The 22809-nt window shown below is 35.0% G+C and overlaps 1 protein-coding gene across 1 annotated transcript in view; it reads right to left on the reverse strand.

Annotated features, from left to right (window-relative positions):
- Window positions 1-7231: 7231 nt before the first annotated feature.
- Window positions 7232-22809, reverse strand: part of LOC136025975 (kinesin-like protein KIF12) — a 114410-nt gene continuing 98832 nt past the window's right edge. Inside the window, exons 10-12 of the mRNA XM_065702100.1 lie at window positions 20773-20914; window positions 12270-12474; window positions 7232-8541 (exon numbers count right to left, since the gene is read on the reverse strand). Of these exons, the coding sequence (XP_065558172.1) occupies window positions 8448-8541; window positions 12270-12474; window positions 20773-20914 (441 nt within the window). The 3' untranslated portion in view covers window positions 7232-8447. The remainder of the gene's footprint in view (window positions 8542-12269; window positions 12475-20772; window positions 20915-22809) is intronic.

The following is a 22809-nucleotide window of genomic DNA, read 5'->3' on the forward strand; positions in this document are numbered from 1 at the left end:
GTTGCCTTTTTAAGTAACCAAAAAATCGGAGGGCAGCAAGGGTTCCTCGCCCGCTCCTTTTTTTCTCAAAATCATTCGATCAAAACTATGAGAAAACCATTTAGCCAAAAAAAAAAAAAAATGCAAAATTTCGTTTTAATTATTCCTCTGCGGAGATCCAAAATCAAACCACGCATTGATTCAAAACGTTCAAAAATTTAATAAAAAAAACAGGTTTTTTTTAACTGAAAGTAAGGAGCGACATTTTAAGTATCCGAAAAATTGGAGGGCAACTAGACCTCCTCCCCCACCCTTTTTCTCAAAATAGTCTGATCAAAACTAAGAGAATGCCATTTAGCAAAAAAAGGATTAATGCGCAAATTTCGTGTTAATTATTTATTTGCGGAGAACCAAAACCAAACATGCATTAATTCAAAAACGTTCAGAAATTAAATAAAAAAAAGTTTTTTTAACTTAAAGTAAGGAGTAACATTAAAACTTAAAACGAACAGAAATTACTCCGTGTATGAAATGGGCTGTTCCCTCCTTAGCGCCCCGCTCTTTACGCTAAAGTTATTTACTGTCTTATAAAGTAGAATTGAGAGAAAGAGTCAATCTTTAGCATAAAGAGCGGGGTGCTGAGGAGGGAACAGCCCCTTTCATACACGGAGTAATTTCTGTCCTTTTTAAGTTTTAATGTCGCTCCTTACTTTTAGCTAAAAAAATTGTTTTTTTTTATTTAATCAAACATAAAGGTAACAAATCCTGATAGAGATGAATGAATAAATCCTAATAGAAGTAGGTATTTAAATAAACAGTCAAATCAATCTTAAAACGAATTGAAATTTCTACGAAGGGGAGTAGGGGTACTGCAACCCATCCGCCTCTAAACCTTTTAAAGACTCATGTGAAATTCTTTGTCCATTACAAACTATATGTGTTTTGAGCAGTGTGGTTTAATTTGTCAAAACATTGAGGTAAAATAAAACTGAACTAGAATCAAACAGTTCGGGGTAAAGCTAAATAACTGTAAACAAGGAGTGATACGGCTCAATAGTAACCGAAAATCTAAGAAACAGAGTTTTGATAGCAATAGATACATCAAAAGAATCGAATTCTGATGCAAATTCAAAATATATAAAATTAACCAAGTTTGATGTTATCCATCAAAAGTTAAGAGCTTGAGAAAATTGACCCAATTCTGAAAAAGAGGGAAACACCATCAAAACATCAAGTGATGTTAATGAAATTATAAAGGCAGATTCAGCATATCAAAAAACCTTAGTAGGATATTTTCAAGATCCTATATGCAATCACATAAAAAGAATTTTTTTTTCAACTGGAAGTAAGGAGGAACATTAAAACTTAAAACGAAGAAAAATTTGTACGTATAGGAGGGGGGGGGGTTGCTCTTCCTCAACAGCTCGCTCTTTACGCTAAAGTTTTTTAGTAGTTTTTTAAAAAAAACTACTTATTGTTCTAATTAAGCGACCCTTATGTTTAAGAGTCGTTAAAGAATCGGGACAAAAGTTAAACTTTAGCATAAAGAGCAAGTTGTGATATGATATGATTCTTTATTTTAATTTCTGTTCATTTGGGTTTCAATTATTGATTGATTTCAATTTCGTTCGTTTAGAGCAGTCGTTCCCGGTCGAGTTTTGACCATGCCCTACCTAGCCATTTCTAAAATGCTAGTGCCCCCCTAGGGATTTTTAAAGTACTGATATCCCCCATCGTGATGCTTAAATTGTGTCATTCAAAAATTTACGCGTGTTTACCTGAAGGAAGCTGAAAAGGTCGTTAACCTAGTATCTTGTTTCGGGTCATCTTCCAGGCGTAATTTATGCTAATGAAAAATATTGCCTGAATAAAAAACCCTTTGTACAATGTATAACGTCATTCCAGTACTTTGATGCATCTTTTTTCTCTTTAAATGTATTTGAATCTGACATCATTCACATGAAAAATGCTTTATTTTTCAAAATTAAGGCTGTAAAGTAGTCAGCCAAAGGGTGTATGGGCTACCCATGACCCACCAAAATATTCCCATACCCCACCGTGGGGTCTTATGCCTAACGTTGGGAATCACTGGTTTAGAGTTTAAATTATTATGGGACTTCATCACCTCTTGTCTTAGGTTTTGATTAAACCCTTGATGTTTCTATGAAAAACTTCCTTTTTCAATTTTTTTTTCTATTGATACTATAAGAAGTTTATGATATTATCTTTTAATTAAGATTTCAAACAAAAAAATTTGGATTGTTTGCTTATTATTGAAATTTAAGTTAATAATATATTATGTAACACCAATAATCTAAAAGGAAACTCAAGTACTGAATCAAAATGTTCCTCAATGAAAATAGGATGTATTGAAACAACGTTATCCCCAAACTATAGCGATGTTTCAGAGTATCCTATTTTTTCCCAAAATAAACACACACACACACCCTAGCAGCACCTCCTCCCCCTCAGAAAATAAGGTTTTTCAGAATTGAAAATTTTATTGAGTTTTTTTCTTTCGGTTTCGTTGAAATGTGCTAGGGAAAGAGAAAAGGAGGAATTTACACACCATAAGTATCTTATAAAATTAGAAAAAAAAACCTCAAATCAATGTTGTTAAAAAGACTTCCGTATGAAATTCTGCAATTTTTGGCAGTAGCCGGCGCCAAATTAACAAAAAAGAAGAAGAAAAAAGAATGTAGACAAAAAATAATCAAAATTAAGCTGAAAATACATGGCAACAAAAAGCTTAAGAAGGTTTAGCTTTTCTTTGAAAGGATTGTTGGCTCCTTAACAAACTTTGACTATTGTTAACATATGGTAATGGTTATTATGAAGTGTACAGACGTTTTCAGGGGGAATTTTTCGCGTTGGGGTGGGTGACGGTCAGGGGGAGGGGGTTACGTGGGAGGACCTTTCTGTGGAGGAATTTATCATAAGGGAAGAGAATTTCCATGAAGGGGGTGCAGGATTTTTCCGCATTATGTAAAAAAAAATAATGAGAAAATAAATATTTTTTTTTTCTTTCACCTGGAAGTAATGAGTAGCACTAAAACTTAAAACGAACATAAAGACATTACGTATATTAAAGGGTTCGTCTCCTCCACAATACCTTGCTCTTTATGCTAAGGTATTTTTAGTAATTTCAACTATTTATTCTACGGCCTTTGTGATTCAGGGTTGATTCTTAAAGATTTGGAATAAAATTCAAGCTTTAATGTAAAGAGCAAGGTATTGACGAGAGGGCAAACCCCTCATATACGTAATAAAAATTTACAAATATAGAAGTTCGTTACGTAAGTTAATTTGTAAGGTACGCATGTTTATTACTAACAAAAACGTTCGTACAAAAAATAAAAAATCTATTTGCATTTTTAAGCTATCAGAAATTGGAGGGCAACTAGGCCTCCTCACCCACCTTTTTTTTTTTTTTTATCAAAGTCGTCCGATCAAAACTATAAGGAAGCTATTTAGCAAAAAAAAAAAAAAAAAAAAAAAAAAAAAAATCAGTATGCAAATTTTGTTTAATTATTCATGTGCGGTGAGCCAAAATCAAAACATGCATTAATTCAAAAACGTTCGAAAATTAAATTAAAAAAAAGTTTTTTAACAGCAAGTAAGGAGCGACATTAAAACTTAAGACGAACAGAAATTATTCCGTATATGAAAGGGGATGTCCCCTCCTTATCGCCTCACTCTTTACGCTAAATTTTTTTTTATTGTTTTAAAAAGTAGAGCTGTGACAAACAGTCAAACTTTAGTGTAAAGAGCAAGGCTTTACGGAGGGGACAACCCCTTTCATATACGGAATAATTTCTGTTCGTTTTAAGTTTTGATGTCGCTCCTTACTTGCAGTTAAAAAACTTTTTTTTAATTAAATTACTGACATAAATCCATAATACTATTTCTTGCCAGCTTCATTTTTGCCATCTTCAAACATTTCGTGGTAACGAACTGTGAGTAAAGAGCGACCGGCTTAATAGTAATCAAAGCTCTAGAAAACAGAATATTGATATTAATATCTACATCAAAAGAGTTAATTTTTATGCTGATTTCAAATATATAGGTTTCATCAAGTTTTGTTTTAGTAATCAAAATTTACAAGCCTGAGAAAAATTGCCTTATTTAAGAAGAAGGAGAAATACCCCCTAAAAGTCATAGAGACTTAATGAAAACCATACCATCAGATTCAGCGTTTCAGCAAGCTTTACTGTAAAGGTTTCAAGTGGCCTTTTTTATGTGACCAAAAATTGAAGGGTAACTAGGCTCCCTCCCCCGCTCATTTTTTTCAAAGTCCCTTGATCAAACTTTTGAGATAGCCATTTCGTTCAACATAATCAAAACATCTAATAACTATGTCTTTGAAGATGACTTAATCCCCACAGTCCCTTGGGGAAGGGCTGCAAGTTGTGAACTTCGCCCATTGTTTACATATAGTATTGGTAATTGCGAAGTATACTGACATTTTCAGGGGATTTTACTGGTGGAGGGAGGTTTTCTGGTGAAGGAATTTAAATTGAGAAGGGATTTTTAAAAAGTCGATCAGAAATTAAATAAAAAATAAGTTTTTTTCAACCGAAAGTAAGGAGCCGCATTAAAACTTAAAATGATCAGTAGTTATTACCTATATGAGGGATTTGACCCTCGTTAATACCCCACTCTTTACGCTAAAGTTTTTTCGTACTTTCAAAAAAGCTATTTACTCTAATTAAACGGCTTTTTGATTCATGGATCATTCTTAAAGAGATAGAACAAAATTCGAACTTTAGCGTATAGAGCAAGGTATTGACGATGGGGCGAACCCCCACATATCTGTAATAATTACTGTTCGTTTTAAGTTTTGATGTTGCTCCTTAGTTTCAGTTGAAAAAACTGTTCTTTTTAATTTAATAGCTTAAAGAAAATAACTCTCCACTTGCTTCTGAATGCTCGTAGGCTAACTCATGAAACTTCCAAAATATCGATACCATATTAGGATTTAGAAGCTTTTATCAATTACTAGCTGTTGGGGTGGCGCTTCGCGCCACCCCAACACCTAGTTGGTGGGGGGGCTTCGCCCCCCCCGTGCGCGTAAGTCGTTACGCGCCATATTAGTTACGCGCCATTGTAGTTGTGTCCCTGTGTCCCACCTGTGAATATAGATAGATATATATATATATATATATATATATGTTTTTAACTACGTAAAACTTGCGAATATACAACATTTCTTCGATGTCCCATTGTCTGTGCATATAAATAGATTGTCAGGTTTACCGACTCTTGAACATGCAACATAAAATTGTCCATGAGAAAAATAATCCGTATTCAGATCTATACCTGATTATTCCAATAATTGCCCTTGAGCTTTGTTGATGGTGATTGTTAATCGAACGTTCCCTGTGTTCCCGTCGTCATTTATATATCCCCCTGTGCCCCCGGCATCCCCCTTGTAGTTGTGTCCCTGTGTCCCGGTCGTCATTTATATTCCCAGTATCCCGTTCGTCATTTGTGTCCCAGTCTGTAAGTTCTCTTTGAGCGTCCCGGTCGTCATTTATATTCCCTCTGTCTCGGTCGTCATTTGTATCCCGGTCTGTAATTTATCTTTGAGTGTCCCGGTCGTCATTTATATCTCCCGGTCGCTATTTGTGTCCCAGTGTCCCAGTCTGTAATTTCTCTTTGAGTGTCCTGGTCGTCATTTATATTCCCTGTGTCCCGGTTAATAGTTTTCTTTTTCTCCTTTATTTTTCAGTTTTTTTCCTTTTTTTATTTTTTTTTTCTTTTTCAGTTTTTAGTTTTTTTATTAGTTTTTAGTTTTTTTCTTTTTAGTTTTTTTTTGTAGTTTTTACCCTTTTTTTGGTTTTTTCTTTTTTAGTTTTTAGTTTTTTACCTTTTTTATTTTTTTAGTTTTTTAGCTTTTTTAGTTTTTTTAGTATTTTCTTTTTAGTTTTTTTGTAGTTTTTACCTTTTTTAGTTTTTTTTCTTCTTTTGTATTAATGCTAAAGCCAAGGTTTGAACCTGGAACCTCTCGGACCTGGAACCTGGAACATAACGCTTTACCAACTCAGCTACTTCGGCTTGAATAAATTCGTTTTTGAATTGGTATATGATGAAATAATTCAGACGTCATATAATGACGTCTGTCGACACACAAACATGACGTCGCTCGACACACACACACACACACAGACAACTTATTTTTATATATATACTAGCTGTTGGGGTGGCGCGTCGCGCCAACCCAACACCTAGTTGGTGGGGGCGCTTCGCCCCCCCCCCAAGCCCCCCGCGCGCGTAAGTCGTTACGCGCCATATTAGTTACGCGCCATTGTAGTTGTGTCCCTATGTCCCACCTGTGAATATAGATAGATATATATATATATATGTTTTTAACTACGTAAAACTTGCGAATATACAACATTCTTTGCTGTCCCATTGTCTGTGCATATAAATAGATTGTCAGGTTTACCGACTCTTGAACATGCAACATATAATGGTCCATGGGAAAACAATCCGTATTCAGATCTATACCTCATGATTCTAATGATTACCCTTGAGCTTTGTTGATGGTGATTGCTAATCGACCATTCCCTGTGTCGCCATCGTCATTTATATATCCCCCTGTGCCCCCCGGCGTCCCCTTTGTAGCTGTGTCCCTGTGTCCCGGTCATCATTTATATTCCCTGTGTCCCGGTCGTCATTTGTGTCCCGGTGTCCCAGTCTGTGATTTCTCTTTGAGTGTCCCGGGCGTCATTTATATTCCTTGTGTCCCGGTGTCCCGGTCGTCATTTATATCCCCCTGTGCCCCCCGGCGTCCCCGTTGTAGTTGTGTCCCTGTGTCCCGGTCGTCATTTATATTCCCTGTGTCCCGGTCGTCATTTGTATCCCGGTGTCCCGGTCTGTATATACATTCGTTTTTTTAGTTTTGTTTTTCTCCTTTATTTTTCATTTTTTTCCTTTTTTCTTTTTTTCTTTTTTAGTTTTTTTAGTTTTTTAGCTTTTTTAGTTTTTTTATTAGTTTTTAGTTTTTCTTTTCTTTTTAGTTTTTTTGTAGTTTTTACCTTTTTTTAGTTTTTTTAGTTTTTTTTTTTACTTATGTCCTGGTCGTCATTTATACTCCCTGTGTCCCGGTCGTCATTTGTGTCCCGGTGCTTTGTTGATGGTGATTGCTAATCGAACATTCCTTTTGTCCCGGTCGCTTTCTCTTTGAGTGTCGTCATTTATATTCCCTATGTGCCGGTGTCCCCGTCGTCATTTGTGTCCCGATGTCCCGGTCTGTAATTTCGTCAGTTGAAAACATGACGTCAGTCGACACACAAACATGACGTCACCCGACAGACAAACCCACACACACACAGAAAACTTATTTTTATATATATCGATAATCAATTATATTGGAAGTTTTTCTTCCTGGTCAGAAAAAAAAACTTTGGAAGCAATTTTGGAAGCATAAGCTTCCAAAATATCAATACCATATTAGGATTTAGAAGCTTCTATCAATTAAATTGACAGGTTTTATTCCCTTGTAAGGAAAAAAGCTTTGGAATCAATTTTGGAAGCACAAGCTTCCAAAGTAGGTGCTTCCAAGTAGCACCAAGACGCTACTGCTGCTTGTTCTAAAAATTCTGATAAAAGGAGGGGTCAAAAGATGGTTAGGACAGTCATTGAATGGAAACATAATCACTACAATAATTACTAAAGGTTCATATGACACATTTTCTATATTTCTGAGATTCAACTTTGTTAAATCATACTAAGAATTACTTTAGACTCTTTACTATGTAGCAAAATGTCCAATATTAAAATACTTGAACACACAATACTTAACAAATTGGGCATCTTAGTGTGTCAATGCAAAATAAAACGACTTTCTTATTTTAATTATGGGTACCGTACACAAAACATGTTCCAAGTAGTTATAGGTGGAACGGTCCAATGATCAGAACCAAATATATTAGTAAAGTTTTCTGATTTAATTAAAAAGTGTGACAAAGATTCTATTTGGACATAATTTTATAAAAAAGAAAGTTAATCGTATATCTTTCTCTATCCCATAGAAATATTTAGAGGCTGTAGATTTTGATGTTAAAATTACTGTCACCGTATCTTGGATACTTGACTATACACCCCAACGTATTTACAGCTGCGTCCAAATTTTTTCCTTTCTTTAATGGACATATTAAAAACAAATAAAAGCAACTAGTAGAACATCAATAACAATTGAAAAATATTTACACACTCATTAGCTTTTCTTGTTCCACTTTCTCTCGTTCTTTCTCTCTATGGCTTTCTTCTCCTTTCTAAAGCTCTTCTGACCAACTTTCCTTTCTTCAAACCCTTATAGACGACATCTTTTCCGTGTACAGGGCTGGATTTAAAGATTTAACGCTTCTAGGCCCTAGCGTTCTTACTGCTCCTTATTCACAGCATAAGAGGGAGGAGGGTGAATTATCCTTAAGAAAATGATCTTTAAGATGACAATTTCTATTTTATCGCAAAATAACATTGATAATAGTTTGAAACATAGATGGTACTTGTATGATGTAGCCCCGACGACTCAATTCATTCATCCATTGACGCATTCTAGAACCATTTTCTTATTAGTTTCTTTTAGCTTAGCGTGAGGCAAGACAAAGAGAAGTGACATAATAGATGGGAAATATATAATTTGGTCTATATATTTGCACCTTTGGTGGGGAGGTAGTTGTAAAGTATTTGGAGAGTGTGTAGTTGGAAAACAATTCTCAATTCATAATACGTAGAATAATTGTGCCCGACACATTAAGCATGCAGACCCACTCTACTTTACCCCAGCCCCCCCTAATTTGCAAATATGCAGCCAAATTTTTTTCTAAAGTTTTATATTTTATCATACTTAAGTATATTTCATTGAACGTTTGAACGTTGGGGGTATTAGTAAATTAAATAAACCATCAAGGTATTAGAAATAAGTTTAATCCATTGGTAGATAATACCATATAAATACATGTACACATTATATATTATTTTGTAAGTAGGAGTATTTATCTACAAAACCAATTGACAAAACCTTCCTCCTTGCTTTTTTTCGCGCGAAGGTGTCAAGGATATCGTCATACTGCGTCTCTTGAATCAGCCTTCCCTCAATAGTGAGCAGAGATAATAGTGCCAATCCGTGGTGGCTAATAAAAGATCTTAAGTAGTTTTTAACAAAACGTAACTCGGAGAGGCATATTTCTCCTGCGTAGAACCGTTCTTAAGGCAATGTTAATATTAGAACAGATGTCGACAGCATCAAAATGATGCAAAACATTGCTAACATCAGTTAGAGTCAATATTTTTTTTATTGGTAAATTTTGTACCAAAAGGTTTCAAATGTAAGCATTCATCTGCAATCATAGGCTCATGATCGTCGAGATAAAAACTCAATAGCTCACTTACATACTTCGTAATATCTGAGGTGTGGACTTGAGTGGCGGCGGAGTGCACCTGGCACTTTGACGATTAATCAAATGATTCTAATTTTGCTAAGAAAAGAAATAGTTTAGTGATAATTTATTGGGCCCCTGGCATTGTATGCCCTTACACCCAGGCCTAGTGGACCTATTGCTAAATCCAGGCCTGTCCGTGTATGATCAAATCTAATGTAAGACAACTCACAAATATATTTGTAATTTAATATTTAAAGCTTTTTCAAAGAAAAATTAATTCAGAGAACAATCTATATACATTATAAAGATGAAAATTAGCAAAAATCAGCTTGTCTGCTTCTTGTAATTTGCCTTAGACAATGTAAAGCTTGTTCGAAGAGGGTTTTGAGCGTTAATTTCCTCTAATACTTCTCCAGCATCATTGCTGCGTCCAAAACAAAGAGAAAATACAAGTAAAAGCATGTATCCAATGAAATGACTAACAATTTCTACAACAAATATTAGCCTTTGTTTAGTGTGGTTGGTAACGAATGTTCTCAGCCTTATGCCATCTGCTTTTCATATTTCATATTATTTGTCACCCTATCAGAAAATTGTATAATTACCTAAGCCTTTACGGTTTTTTGCGCAAACATAGTTTTAATTCACTAAAAATCTATTCCACAATGCACACAGTCCAACATCTTACAGATTTTGTCAACTCTGTGGTTGAACAGGGTGAGTAAGAGCTTTCAATTTCCATAGATTTTAATGAGGCTTTTGATACTGCTGTTTCTAATATTTTATTGAGTAGGCTACTTTGTTTAAGGGCTCAGGATGTATTTTTGAATCAGTTTGAGTCTCACCTTTAGTGGAAAAACACTGTAAGTGAATATTGATTATTGGATTTCAAGAAGTTATAGTTTCCGTTGCTGGGTTCCACAAGGTTCAGTGTTTGAACCCCTACTGTTCCTGATTATCTAGATACCATGTGATTTTATATCCATCGAAATTGGCTTGAGTGCAAAGACCTGAACAAGGAAGTTGGCTCTGAGGACTTCTTCCTTGAACATTTTATTCGATATTTTCTTCGCACAGGTGAAAATTTCGAAGTGGAATTTAAGAATCTTGAGACCAACAGAAATTACAACTAAGGAAAAAAAACGGCAAGTAATTATCTGAATTTTGGTGGTTTGAATATTTCATTATCTCCTTTTTTCAGCATTTAATTTAGCTGCGAGTCTGCATTCGTACCGACCACATGATTTCCCTTTGAGAAAAAATTGATAAGAAAATGGAACCGTTATGGCATTGTTCCAATAAAAGTTATTTTTAACTTGATTCTCCTTATAAATTCATTCTTTGTATTTTCCTATTTCTTTTTTTATATCTAAAACGTACTGCATTCTTCCTTACTCCCTAGACGTTCGATTCGTTCATTTTCTTTTCCTGTTTTCCAGGCTGTAAATACCGATGCCACATGCGTGTCATCCATGAAAAAATCTAATGTCGCTTATTTTTATCTTGGTTCAAATGTTCTCCGAAGGAACTGCATCGCGGCTCGGCCTTGTCTAATGGTTCAGAGATGAGATGATCATGCTGTCTAGATATGTATACTAGGATTTAAAGGGACGACAGGTGTAATATTTTCTCCCGGAGGTAAAAATCTGGTAGGTAACCCTAATCCATTCAAGAGTAGGTTGAACCGTCCCCACCTTGGAAGTTTTTAAAGTTTAGGATGAACGTTTATTATTTTTTATTAATTTTGTTATTTTTTTTCAGTTTTGTAATTTTAGATGGCTTTTGTAATTTAGATGGCTAGGCCACGTTTTGCGGATGAAGGATGACAGATTGCCGAAGATTGTCCTTTTTGGCCAACCAACTGAGGCTAAGTGGAAAGCAGGTAGTCCTCGTCTGGGGTGGGAGGATGTCATAAATAAAGATTTAAAGGAAATGGGAACTTCCTAGGATGATGTAATGAGGGAAGACTTGGATAGACTAGGCTGGAGAAGGAGCATGCGTAGCAGTGTTGGCCTCAGGAGGCTTGGTGCTGCAGTCAGTTATTAGTAGTAGTAGTAGTTTGTAATTTTCGATTTATAGGTGAAGTACGAATATATAGCATCAGGTTATACGGATCAAGATTTACTTGTCCTGTCTTCTCCGTCAAATGTACATTCATTATTTCCTTAGCTCCCACTAGAAAGCTTAATGGGGATTTTTCGTACTTTATGTCTTTTCATCTAGCATTTTTGAAATTAGAACACACTTCCTGTATTTTAAACTTTACGCCCTACGCATTATGCTGTTCTGGTTTGCCAGCTTTCTGGATTGCTCAATGGGGATTTATTCGTACTTTCTGAAGCCACTATTAATCAGTGCTTCTGTTATTTAAATAAATTTCAAACATACTATGCACAGAAAGAATTTCCTCTATCCTACTTATCTGTTTCAAAAAGCACTATATACGTCATGCGATGAAAACATTAAAAGAAGATTGTGTGACCTCAACCACGTTTTGAAAAATAAATCTCCCTGTGTGCGCGAAGCGCACACAGGGAGAGACATATACAAATCTCCACGATAATGAATTAAACATATCTATTAAAAAATGAACTAAACTCCTTTTTATACTATCCTAATAAAGGCGGAATTAATGCAAGGTTTTTCTTCTCACTCAATTGGCGTATCTGTCTTGGCTTTCTTTCTACAATTAGCCATGACTTGATGCCCATACCTAATCCATTTTAATTCAAACACCTAAAAGATAACAAACCGTGTGTGATTAAAAGAGGGTTGCACGCAGTTTGGTTGCATGTTGAATAATTACTGCCAATTTGTCTTTACTGCCAATTAGTCTTTACTGCCAATTTGAAGTATTGGAGACAAACATGGTTGCAATCATAAATTACTAATTGGACTTACTGATTTATTTTGCTGAAATCTACCATCTTCTTAAGCCTTTCGTTTTGCCTACTAGCTTCTTCTTGGTCCCTCATAAGTGAATCCCTGATTGCATATAATTCCGCGTTTTCATCTCGAAGTGCAATATTTTCCTGTAGCAGGCGATGAACAAATGTTTTATCGGTTTCACCTAGAAAATATTTCATGGCAGTTCGATCGACAGTTCCTTAAATAAAAAAAAACGATAATACTGATTGTACAAAATAATGAGACAAAAATGCGTAACTAGAAAAGGGCAAGAAGAGTAAAAATTAAGGATGAAAGAAAGTGAAAAATTAAAATTAAAAAATTGTAAAAAGCGCATTGAAAATTGTGAAAATATGCATTTTTGTTACGTTTTTACAAGCCAAAAGTTTTTTTTTTGGGGGGGGGGGAATTCGAACCCTTGACTCCCCCTGGATACGGCCATGTATGCCACACATATTCCCTAATTATTTTTATGCACCAAAAATGAGCAAATTGTTACCTCAAAAGGAAATTAAACGAGGCTCGACTAAGATACCATAGAACAGACTTTAGTCTTACATTATGTTTTACCTCTAGTCTTACCTTAATCTTAAATCCGTAACTAGAAAAGAGCAAGAACAGTTAAAGTATTGTTAATGAAACATATTGGTCTCCTGTTTGACCACTTTTCTGCCTTTCACAGTTTTTGTTAACAGTAAATTCGGAATTATTTCGAAAATTTTTTGATAGGTCTAAAATTGATTCAACCTGCAGCTTTGCGTGAACACAATTCTACATTTTATAATATTTATTATTAAGCATTAGCATTTGGTATTGAAATGTCTTTAGAGGAACAGTGTACCGACGGTGATCCAGCCCCAATTTTCTCTGATGTATGTAATAAGCGACGAAAAGCATGCTGCCTTTCCATCATAAAAGCGACAACAAATAAATCAACTTAGAATTTAACTAGCATAATGAAAATTGTTTAAACCGTAAGTATATATCAGGTCTATTGCCAAGGGCCATCATCAGCAAACTGCGTATAAAAAAGAGTTGACAACAAAAGGGGATCTTTAAACTAAAATTGAAAAATTATAACTGTCCCATAATCATTACTTCAACGAAATTCACCCATGATTGAAGATAAAACCATACGAAACGATACAATTCATTTAGGTACAAATTAAGAACTTAGCACCAAACTTAAGAAAACTTAGCATCTTTTCTTAGCACCAAATCTAAAAGGTTCATTTCGGAACAGGGTAATCAGTATTGGATATTAGCTTTTTAACATAATTTACTAAGTCATTTTAATTGAATGTGTATACAAAGAATTGGTTCAATACTCCTCTAAATCGATACTTAACTAAATATAATTATTTAGCTTAAGTTTAATCTCAAGTACTTCACGTACAACTTGTTTTATTCCCAAATTATTGCTAATGAGGGAAGTGTTTTCAAAAAGCATTTCATGCCCGAGATTCTAAGAAATATGGCTGCTAAGAGCAGAATCAAAAGAATTATGAACACTACTTGAATTTAAAGCCCTGGTTATGTCACCTTTATGCTATTGTAGGCGTTTTTCTAAATTTTGATGGGTATTAATTACGAGTTGGTGTTATACACCAAGTTGTGTATAAAACAAGTTAGAATCTTTACATGTTCAACCTTGTTAATTGTTTGTTTTCTAAAGTCATGATATAAGTGCCTGTCAAGATCAATAATAAAAAAGCTATGTTTTTTTGTCACAAAGAAGAAGAATAAATGGGTGTCCCAAAACATTAAAGCCAGATTTATTTTTACTTCCTTCGGTTGAATCAGACCAATTCTGAGCGTTGATTAACGTCATATTTGTGTGTCGACTGACGTCATGTTTGTCGACTGACGTCATTATAAGGATTGAGCATTATTCCGTCATGAAGTTGTTTGTCGACTGACGTCATGTTTGTTGACTGACGAAATTATAGACCGGGACACAAATGACCACCGGGCCACCGGAACACAGGGAATATAAATGACGACCGGGACACTCAAAGAGAAATTACAGACTGGGACACCGGGACACAAATAACGACCGGGACACAGGGACACAACTACAAAGGGGACGCAGGGGAGCACAGGGGGGATATATAAATGACGACCCGGACAGAGGGAATGTTCGATTAGCAATCACCATCAACAAAAATCAAGGGCAATCATTAGAATAATAAGGTATAGATCTGAATACGGGTTGTTTTTCCCATGGACAATTATATGTTGCATGTTCAAGAGTCGGTAAACCTGACAATCTATTTATATGCACAGACAATGGGACAGCGAAGAATGTTGTATATTCGCAAGTTTTAAGTAGTTAAAAACATATATATATATATATATATATATATATATATATATATATATATATATATATATATATATATATATATATATCTATATTCACAGGTGGGACACAGGGACACAACTACAATGGCGCGTAACTATTATGGCGCGAAAAAAGCTAAAAAAAGAAAAAACCTAAAAAGAAAAAAAAAATTTAAAAAAGGAAAAAATAAAGAAGTTAAAAAACTAAAAAGAAAAAAAGCTAAAAAAAACTAAAAAAGCTGCAAAACTAAAAAAAAGAAAAACTAAAAAAGAAACTATATCTAAATATATATATAAATAAGTTGTATATATGCATGTATGTTTGTTTGTGGGTTTGCAAATGACGTCATTATAAGTATATAAGACTTTGTGTATGACGTCATTATAAGATGACACTGCAGACTGGGACACAGGGACACAAATGACGACCGGGGCACAGGGAATATAAATGACGAGCGGGACACTCAAAAGAGAAATTACAGACCGGGACACTGGGACACAAATGACGACCGAGATACCGGGACACAGGGAATATAAATGTCGACCGGGACACTCAAAGAGAAATTACAGACTGGGACACCGGGACATAAATGATGACCGGGACACAGGGAATATAAATGACGACCGGGACACAGGGACACAACTACAACGGGGACGTCGGGGGCACAGGAGGATATATAGATGACGACGGTGACACAGGGAATGTTCGATTAGCAATCACCATCAACAAAGGTCAAGGGCAATCAATAGAATAATGAGGTATAGATCTGAATACGGATTGTTTTTCCAAAGGACAATTATATGTTGGTCGTTCAAGAGTCGGTAAACCTGACAATCTATTTATATGCACAGACAAAGGGACAGCGAAGAATGTTGTATATTCGCAAGTTTTACGTAGTAAAAAACATATATATGTATATATATATATATATATATATATATATATATATATATATATATATATATATATATATATAGCAATTCATAAGGTCACATCAATAAAATGAACACCAATGTCACCAAAGATGGTTTATCGAATTTTTCGACCAAACTAAAGCAAAATTTTCGGCACAGCGACAAAATACGAACCATTTGGTATTGTTTGTTTTTGATCCTGTGGTCACGCACGCAAGATATTTGAATTTAAAGAAATGTGGTGATTGGTTGGATTGGATTGGTGAAAATTATTGTTTGATGAAATTTTGAGATTTAGAGGGGTTTCATGTTGCTGTTGTTGGTGGTGAACGGTGAGAGAATTTTGCTGTGCAATTAGGCCTAGCCCTTTCAACCATAGGCAATGGTTCATGGTTCAAGAACTGGTTGATAGCTACTACACACCAGCTAGACACCAAAATATCGCCGAAACTCCAAAAGATTTTGTGAAAAGCTTATGCTGATCAGATATTGTTTTCTAATTTACCAAAATCTATCACCGGTGGCTAGTTACAGGTAGGGATTCTAGTTTTTGGTAGGCACTTCAAGAATTGCAAGTCTTTCCCCAAAGACAAAGGCTAGTTTAAAGGATCCCCAGTGCCACTAGGGAAACATCTCTGTTTTGGCAATCTCTAGATGGCTGTCAGCAAGTTCTTCAAACTTGTGTTACTCTGAGTGAATGGCTATCTGAAATTCTGCAATTTGTCCTCGGAGTTTATGGTCAGCCTGCTGCTGACCATTATTTCGGTGAGGTAAAGGTGGAGCCCCAGCACAACATCAACATCACAGGAGATAATAAAGATAAAATTGGAAACCTTTTCATGAGCTGAACATAGTCTCTTGAAACGAACCTGTGGTGAGATCTACATTGCCTCCCATGAGGATACCTCTCTCAGGGAATTCTGTTCAGATTTTATTCTTATTTATTTTTTCTCCAGGCCAGAGATAGGCTCAGAGTTACTTCTGTGAGGATATTGTGACATTCCGTGTCAGTTCAACACAGTGACCCTGCATCATTGCCTGCAAAAAAGTAGAATAGGTTGAAGAAAGAAATTATTGAAGCCGTGCTGGTCACAAAATCGCGACTAGGAACAAAAGATACAGTTTGCTACAAATATGTCCCTACTGACAATCAGATCAAGCTCCACAATTCCGAGACCTCTACGTAGCCACCCCACCCCCTAAGATGAAGAAGATCATTGGATATGACCCGTATTTATTCCTTCTTTTTTTAATGTATCTGAAGTAAAATTTTGATGATGATGTAAGACATTATGTTTTTCAAATGCTACCACCCGCTTCGAGAATAAAGACGACTTGCAAAAAAAGAAAGAAAATGTGACCCAAATTGTGAGCCAAGATCCTTCTCCTGGACATAAAAAAACCTTTTTACTTATTTTCTAAGCTATTTTACCCTTTTCTTTGCCTCCTTTGTTTATACCCCGCTTTTGTTCCCTTAGCGGGTTAAAAATAAATTATTAGGCTATTATTTTCAGATTATACTTTTTCATGAAACCTGGGAAAATATAGAAGCGTAGCTTAAATCGGTCCAAAAAAGCATAATTTTGGGCTCAAGGAAGCATAATCCTCTCCGACCGATCTGGCAACACTGGGGAAAAAATGTTTTTGATTGTGTTTGGGATTTTGCTGTAGTTTGCTGATTATGTTTGGGATTTTGGATATCAAACAGTTCGCGGAAATGAACTGTAAGTAAGGATTGACACGGCTCAATAGTAACCAAAACTCTAAAAAACGGAATTTTAATACCATAGATTTATCAAAAGAATTGGTTTATTATGCTGTGGGAGACTCTCAGACTCCCATATATACTCTGAAAATGAGTTCCAAATTGTCGAGCCTATGTGTCTTGTCACAAGTCCCAATCGCGTTACATTTCTCACTTTGCTAATCAGATCATTTCCATGTCAGGTAAAATACTGATGGTAAAATGAATTATGTTTACAACAACATCTAAAAACTTCAGGTCCTAAATTATTCAAGCACTGAAAAAAAAATGTCTATCAGCGTATCTCTAATTTGACCTATATTTAACAAATTCAAGTTTTAAAATATACTTAACGTGCTATCAGTACCTCAGTCATAATTTCCAATAATTCGAAAAGCTTTATTTTGCTGTACCTGTACTCTCTTATAATTTGTGTAAAAATCACTCGCCTGTATAATACATCCATAATTAAAATAAAACGATACTAATGAATGGTAAAATGAAAGCAGTATTTTAGGTGGAAAAAATACTTAAGTTTACGCAGCATCCCAGCACTTCTAGACACTTTACATGAAATCACATCACAATGTTTTTTCCAGCTAAGTTTATAGTCTACTATAAATCCCTGATATCGAGTTTCTTGAACTTCCACTAGAGTAGTTCCCTTATATATTATAGCTTCTAGAGACATGGTAGGCGCTGTTCCTATTCTAGTGAATGCCATAATTTTTTTTTTGGTTGTATTAATTGCAAGCCGACTTGGAGGGACGAATATATGCAGTCCTTTTAATACTTCATTAGCATTATCAGTAAGTTCATTGAGAGTCTTTCCTGTAACTGTAAGTGCAATATCATCTGCAAATGAAGTGATTTTGTCTCGTGGTGTGTAAAATCATATACTATCACAATATATAAGGTATAATAGCGGACATAAGACTGAGTCCTGTGGAACTCCACATTTAACTGGATAACATTTAGATGCAAACAATCTAATGTTACTCTTAAAAACCTTCCATTCAAATAATATTCAAACAAATTAAAACAATTATCCTTTATTCATAGACAACGTAATCTTTTCAATAAAATGCTAAAATCTACTGTATCAAAAGCTTTTTTAATATTCATAAAAATCAACATACAAAAATTCCTTTTATCTAGTTCACTGTTAACAGTATACATCAGTTCCTCTTAGGCATGCACAGTTGAATGAGCTGTCCTGAAACCAAAATGCGTCTCTGATAAAATCCACGTTTCACTAAATACTCATTAAGTCTTTTATGCATTGATTTTTCATAAATTTTGACAAAAGTGGCAAAATCGATATGGGTCTCCAGTTTGAGATGTCAGTAAGAGTTCCTCCCATTGGGAATGGGACAACTTTTGCCAACTTCAATGGATCTGGAAATTGTTCTACTTTCAAAGATAGATTTATCAGATAGACTAATATGGGCACTACTGTGGGTATGGATTTCAAAGCCCGTAGATTTAGTCCATCTATTCCTGCGCTGGGTTATTAACAATCCCATCATTCGTTTGAATAGCTATAATTTGTTTTATCTTCGTTTCTTTTATGACTTCATTTATAGCTTTCCACGTCTTCTTCGGATCATTTTTATTTTCTTCAAAATAAGTTGCATAATAATTTTTCATTTTTCTCCTGCTTAAAGAGTTTGTTTTATGTCTATATTCTATAAACTGAGCAAGATTATCATTCGGCTGACCTGAATAATGCTTAAACAGATAATTTCTATGTTGTATCATATATAAAAGCTCCTCATCAACCCATCGTTTCTCAAGAGAATTGTTTTTCAGTTTCACAGTTTTCACAGGGCATGTCCTGCCATAAATTTGGTTCAAAGTGACGAAAAATTTTTCGAAAGCCTTAGATGGGTCTTTTTCCTCAAATAAAGTTTCCCATGATATAACTTTCATTTCCTCAGCAAACTTTTTTCAAATTATTTGCTTTCAGCTCTCTAAAGCTCATTTGCTAACCTTTAAATCTCTGTCAAGTAGTCACTTTCAAACATGCTAATATTGGGAGGTGATGTGATACATGGGTTAGTATTACATCCGCATGTGTTGTTCTTATTCTTTCCCCAGTGACGAATACATTATCAATAAGTGGTGCGCTGTGCTTAGTAAGTCTTTTTGGAATAGCCGCTGCAGGATACAGACAGTATAAGATTTAAAAAATATAAAAAAACTAATCAAATTTTTAAAATCATGATTAAAATCTCCTATACAAACATATTCAAACCTTGAACTACTCACTATACCCATTAAAGATGTAAAACCATGCTAAAATCTTCAATAAATACACTTGGAGGTTTATAAATCAGAATTAATATAATTTTCTACCAATAATACCCATTTCTAACGATAAACCTTGAAACTTACCTTCAATCCAATTTTTTTATCATCGCAAATTTTATACTTAGGTGATTCTCCAACTAAAAAAGCTAGACCTCCTCTATCCAATACTGACCAACTTCCTGATTCAAGATGATAACCGGGAAGATTGTAAGACGAGATCGAGATATCCTTACCAAAAAACGTTTCACATAGGCCTAATAACTGAATTCTTTTTTGAGAAATAAGAAACTCAACTATGATACGAAGATGTAACGTGACAATTCTAGCTGCACAAAAAAAAATCATCATTTGAAGTAGCGGCTCCTAAACTCTCAATGTATCTACTTGGCTCCGCTGGTTTAAACCTAATTTCTGAATCTTTCTGACGTTATATCACAGAGTAAAAGTTCATCAGTATCAAATGGCTCACTTTTATGCTGCGCCATTTTCGATCTTTTAAAACTCTGCTCACTCATCACATTTCAAACATCAATCTTGTAATAATAGGAGAAAGAAATACTATAACGCTTGGATATCTAAATGTTAGAAAGGAAATAATAATATAAATAAAGCAATAAACAAATCACAATACAAAAGAATAATAAAAGAGTAAACAAGTAAGTGAAAAAAGAGAACACATGAATAAATAAGGAAAAAAACAAAACAATCGAACTAACATAACAAATATTTATTAAACAGAGTCAGATAAGAATCGACTTTTCTTGACATGGTTTTGACCGGATGATTGTGCAAGAATCTGGGCGCGATCAGACCACGCATTTTTATTTCCGTATTTCTGTTTAGCCGCATTCAGTAAATCAAGTTTCCTTTTTGTAAGTGCTTCGCCAATAAATATACGACTACCCGCCAATGATGCTTTTGCTCGACAGACTTTCCGAGCCATTTTTTTATCAGTAAACTTCACTATGACTGGAGCAACTTTGTTTATCGAACTTTCAGACTGGTTGCTCATTCAAAAGAATACAAAAGTAAAATACTACACAATAGGAGTTGGCAACCCAAAATACCCTTCAATACGATGGGAAAGTATTATTTTCATCTTTCATTCCTTCGGTCTTAAAAAACACTAATCGAAAAAACACATTTCAATTTTTTTGAGAAAAATTAAAAATTTTTTATTACCATCAACAGGTTGAACCATTTCTGGAAAATTTGGAAATTCTTTTGACTTCTTGACATTTGTTAGGGCTCGAAGATGTTCATTTTCAATCTGAAGTGCAGTCAGTGCACGGCGTAAACTGAGTATCAAAGATTCCCGAGGGTCCTAAAATTGAAATAAATCATATTTAATCGCTAATAGAGTGACGGCAGTTAATATAATTTACTTGCGATCAATAAAAATAAAAGTCGGGATTTGAAGCTGCAACATAATACACAAAGGGTTTTGTGTTTGAATCCAGGTATGGACAATTCCTCGATTCTAATTTCAATTGCCAACCTTAAAAAGGAGCCTTCTTTCTGTATAAATTTTAGTAGTACTTTATTCATTAAATACATAGTACTTCATTCATTAAATGCATAGTACTTTATTCATTAAATGCATAGGATTTTATTCATTAAATGCCTTTTACTTTATTGAAGTATAATAGTATAAAATACATTATACTTCAGACGGCTGAACTGTCTGAAGTAGCAAGTTGAACCGTTATAGTTGTACTGCTATTAAAGGGATAAAAATAGTATGTGACCCTTCGGAAGTATTAGCATTTGCAAAAGAGGCAAATTTCAAGCTCCTAGGACTATTTCAATAGTTTGGGGGGGGGGGGCGACTGGCTCTGACTGCTGTAGCTGAAAATAGAGAAACAACTGGGAGAAAAAAGAAACGATGGGCTAGTGGGACAAGGTGGGCTAGACCGAAGTGGGGAATACAGTAAATAAAAAGGTCCACCGTCAAAAATCTTCATTTTTATTCATACTAGAAAGTTTTAAAAAATCATTGTTAGCCGTTGTTGGGGTTGAGAAGCTTAGCTTTTTTGGGGCGGGGGGGGGTGTGTGTGTCAATGAATAATCTTTGATGTATTCTCCCTCAAATTAAACTAAAATGCCCATAGTCCCAATTGGAAATTTTTACCCTGAGCCCAAATTTATTTGGAATTAACGGTATCAATATCTAATTGATTGCTGCTAATCTCTTTGTAGTACTTTATTACCCTGATAGATTGCAAGGTTTTTTTTTTGGAGCTTATAAGTCTTATTTTTGCAGATTACTTTTTTTCTCTTTTTCTTCTTCTAGAATCCTCAACTTCTAAAAAAGTTTGCCATTTTTAAAGCTTTTGGAGAAGTTATAGATAAGCATTAACATAGTATATTTCTTTTTTTTTCTGCTCTCTGGTTTTACAAGGCACTCCGCCTCATTATCCAGTAGTTTAAAAGGTATAGTTTGTCCCTGATTGTGATATTTCTAGATTTTGTTTCCGCCTTTAATTCATTCACACTGCAGGGTTCTGTGAAGGGTTCTTAAATCACACTGCAAGGGTTCTGTGAGCCAAGTACGAGTTTACAGAGAAGAGACTGAAGAGTTTCTAGATGAGTTTGGAGTAAAACAAGGCTGTGTCCTGTCTCCGACTCTGTTTAACTACTGATCGGGTGCTTGAAAATACAATATTTTCTCACCCAAGCTTTCAGATTGGTTTGAACTTTTGACTTGGAGACCTTGAATTCACTGATGATGTTGGAGTCCTCTCGGACCATGAGAAAGTTCAAGCTATGCTCGATGAGGTAGTTACTTGGGCAGATCACATTGGCGTGAAAGTCAGTAGAGGGAAGACAAAATTTAAAACAATAAATCATGCTGATCCTATTTCGTTAACTGTAAACCAAGTACATTTGGGTCAGGTTGACAGCTTCACATACCTTGGCTCCCAGCTATGTACTGATGGATCTTCTGACGCAGATATTTAACAGCGATTGCAGAAAGTACAGATGGTCTATTCTTCCACAAGAAAACCGTTGTGGAACCAGCGTGAAATTAGTGCAAGAAATAACGTTCGAGTCTACCTGGCTTTGACTCGGACAATCCTTTTCGATTGATAAGAAACTTGGTCAGTGAAGTGACTATATGAAAATGCATTGAAGGTTTTTGAGCATACCTGTCTACGTAACATCCTCAAGTTAGATCTGAATGATTGCATCTGAAACGTGAATATACGACGATTCTGG

Source organism: Artemia franciscana, chromosome 4 (genome assembly GCF_032884065.1).
Source record: "Artemia franciscana chromosome 4, ASM3288406v1, whole genome shotgun sequence".
NCBI classification, from domain to species: domain Eukaryota; kingdom Metazoa; phylum Arthropoda; class Branchiopoda; order Anostraca; family Artemiidae; genus Artemia; species Artemia franciscana.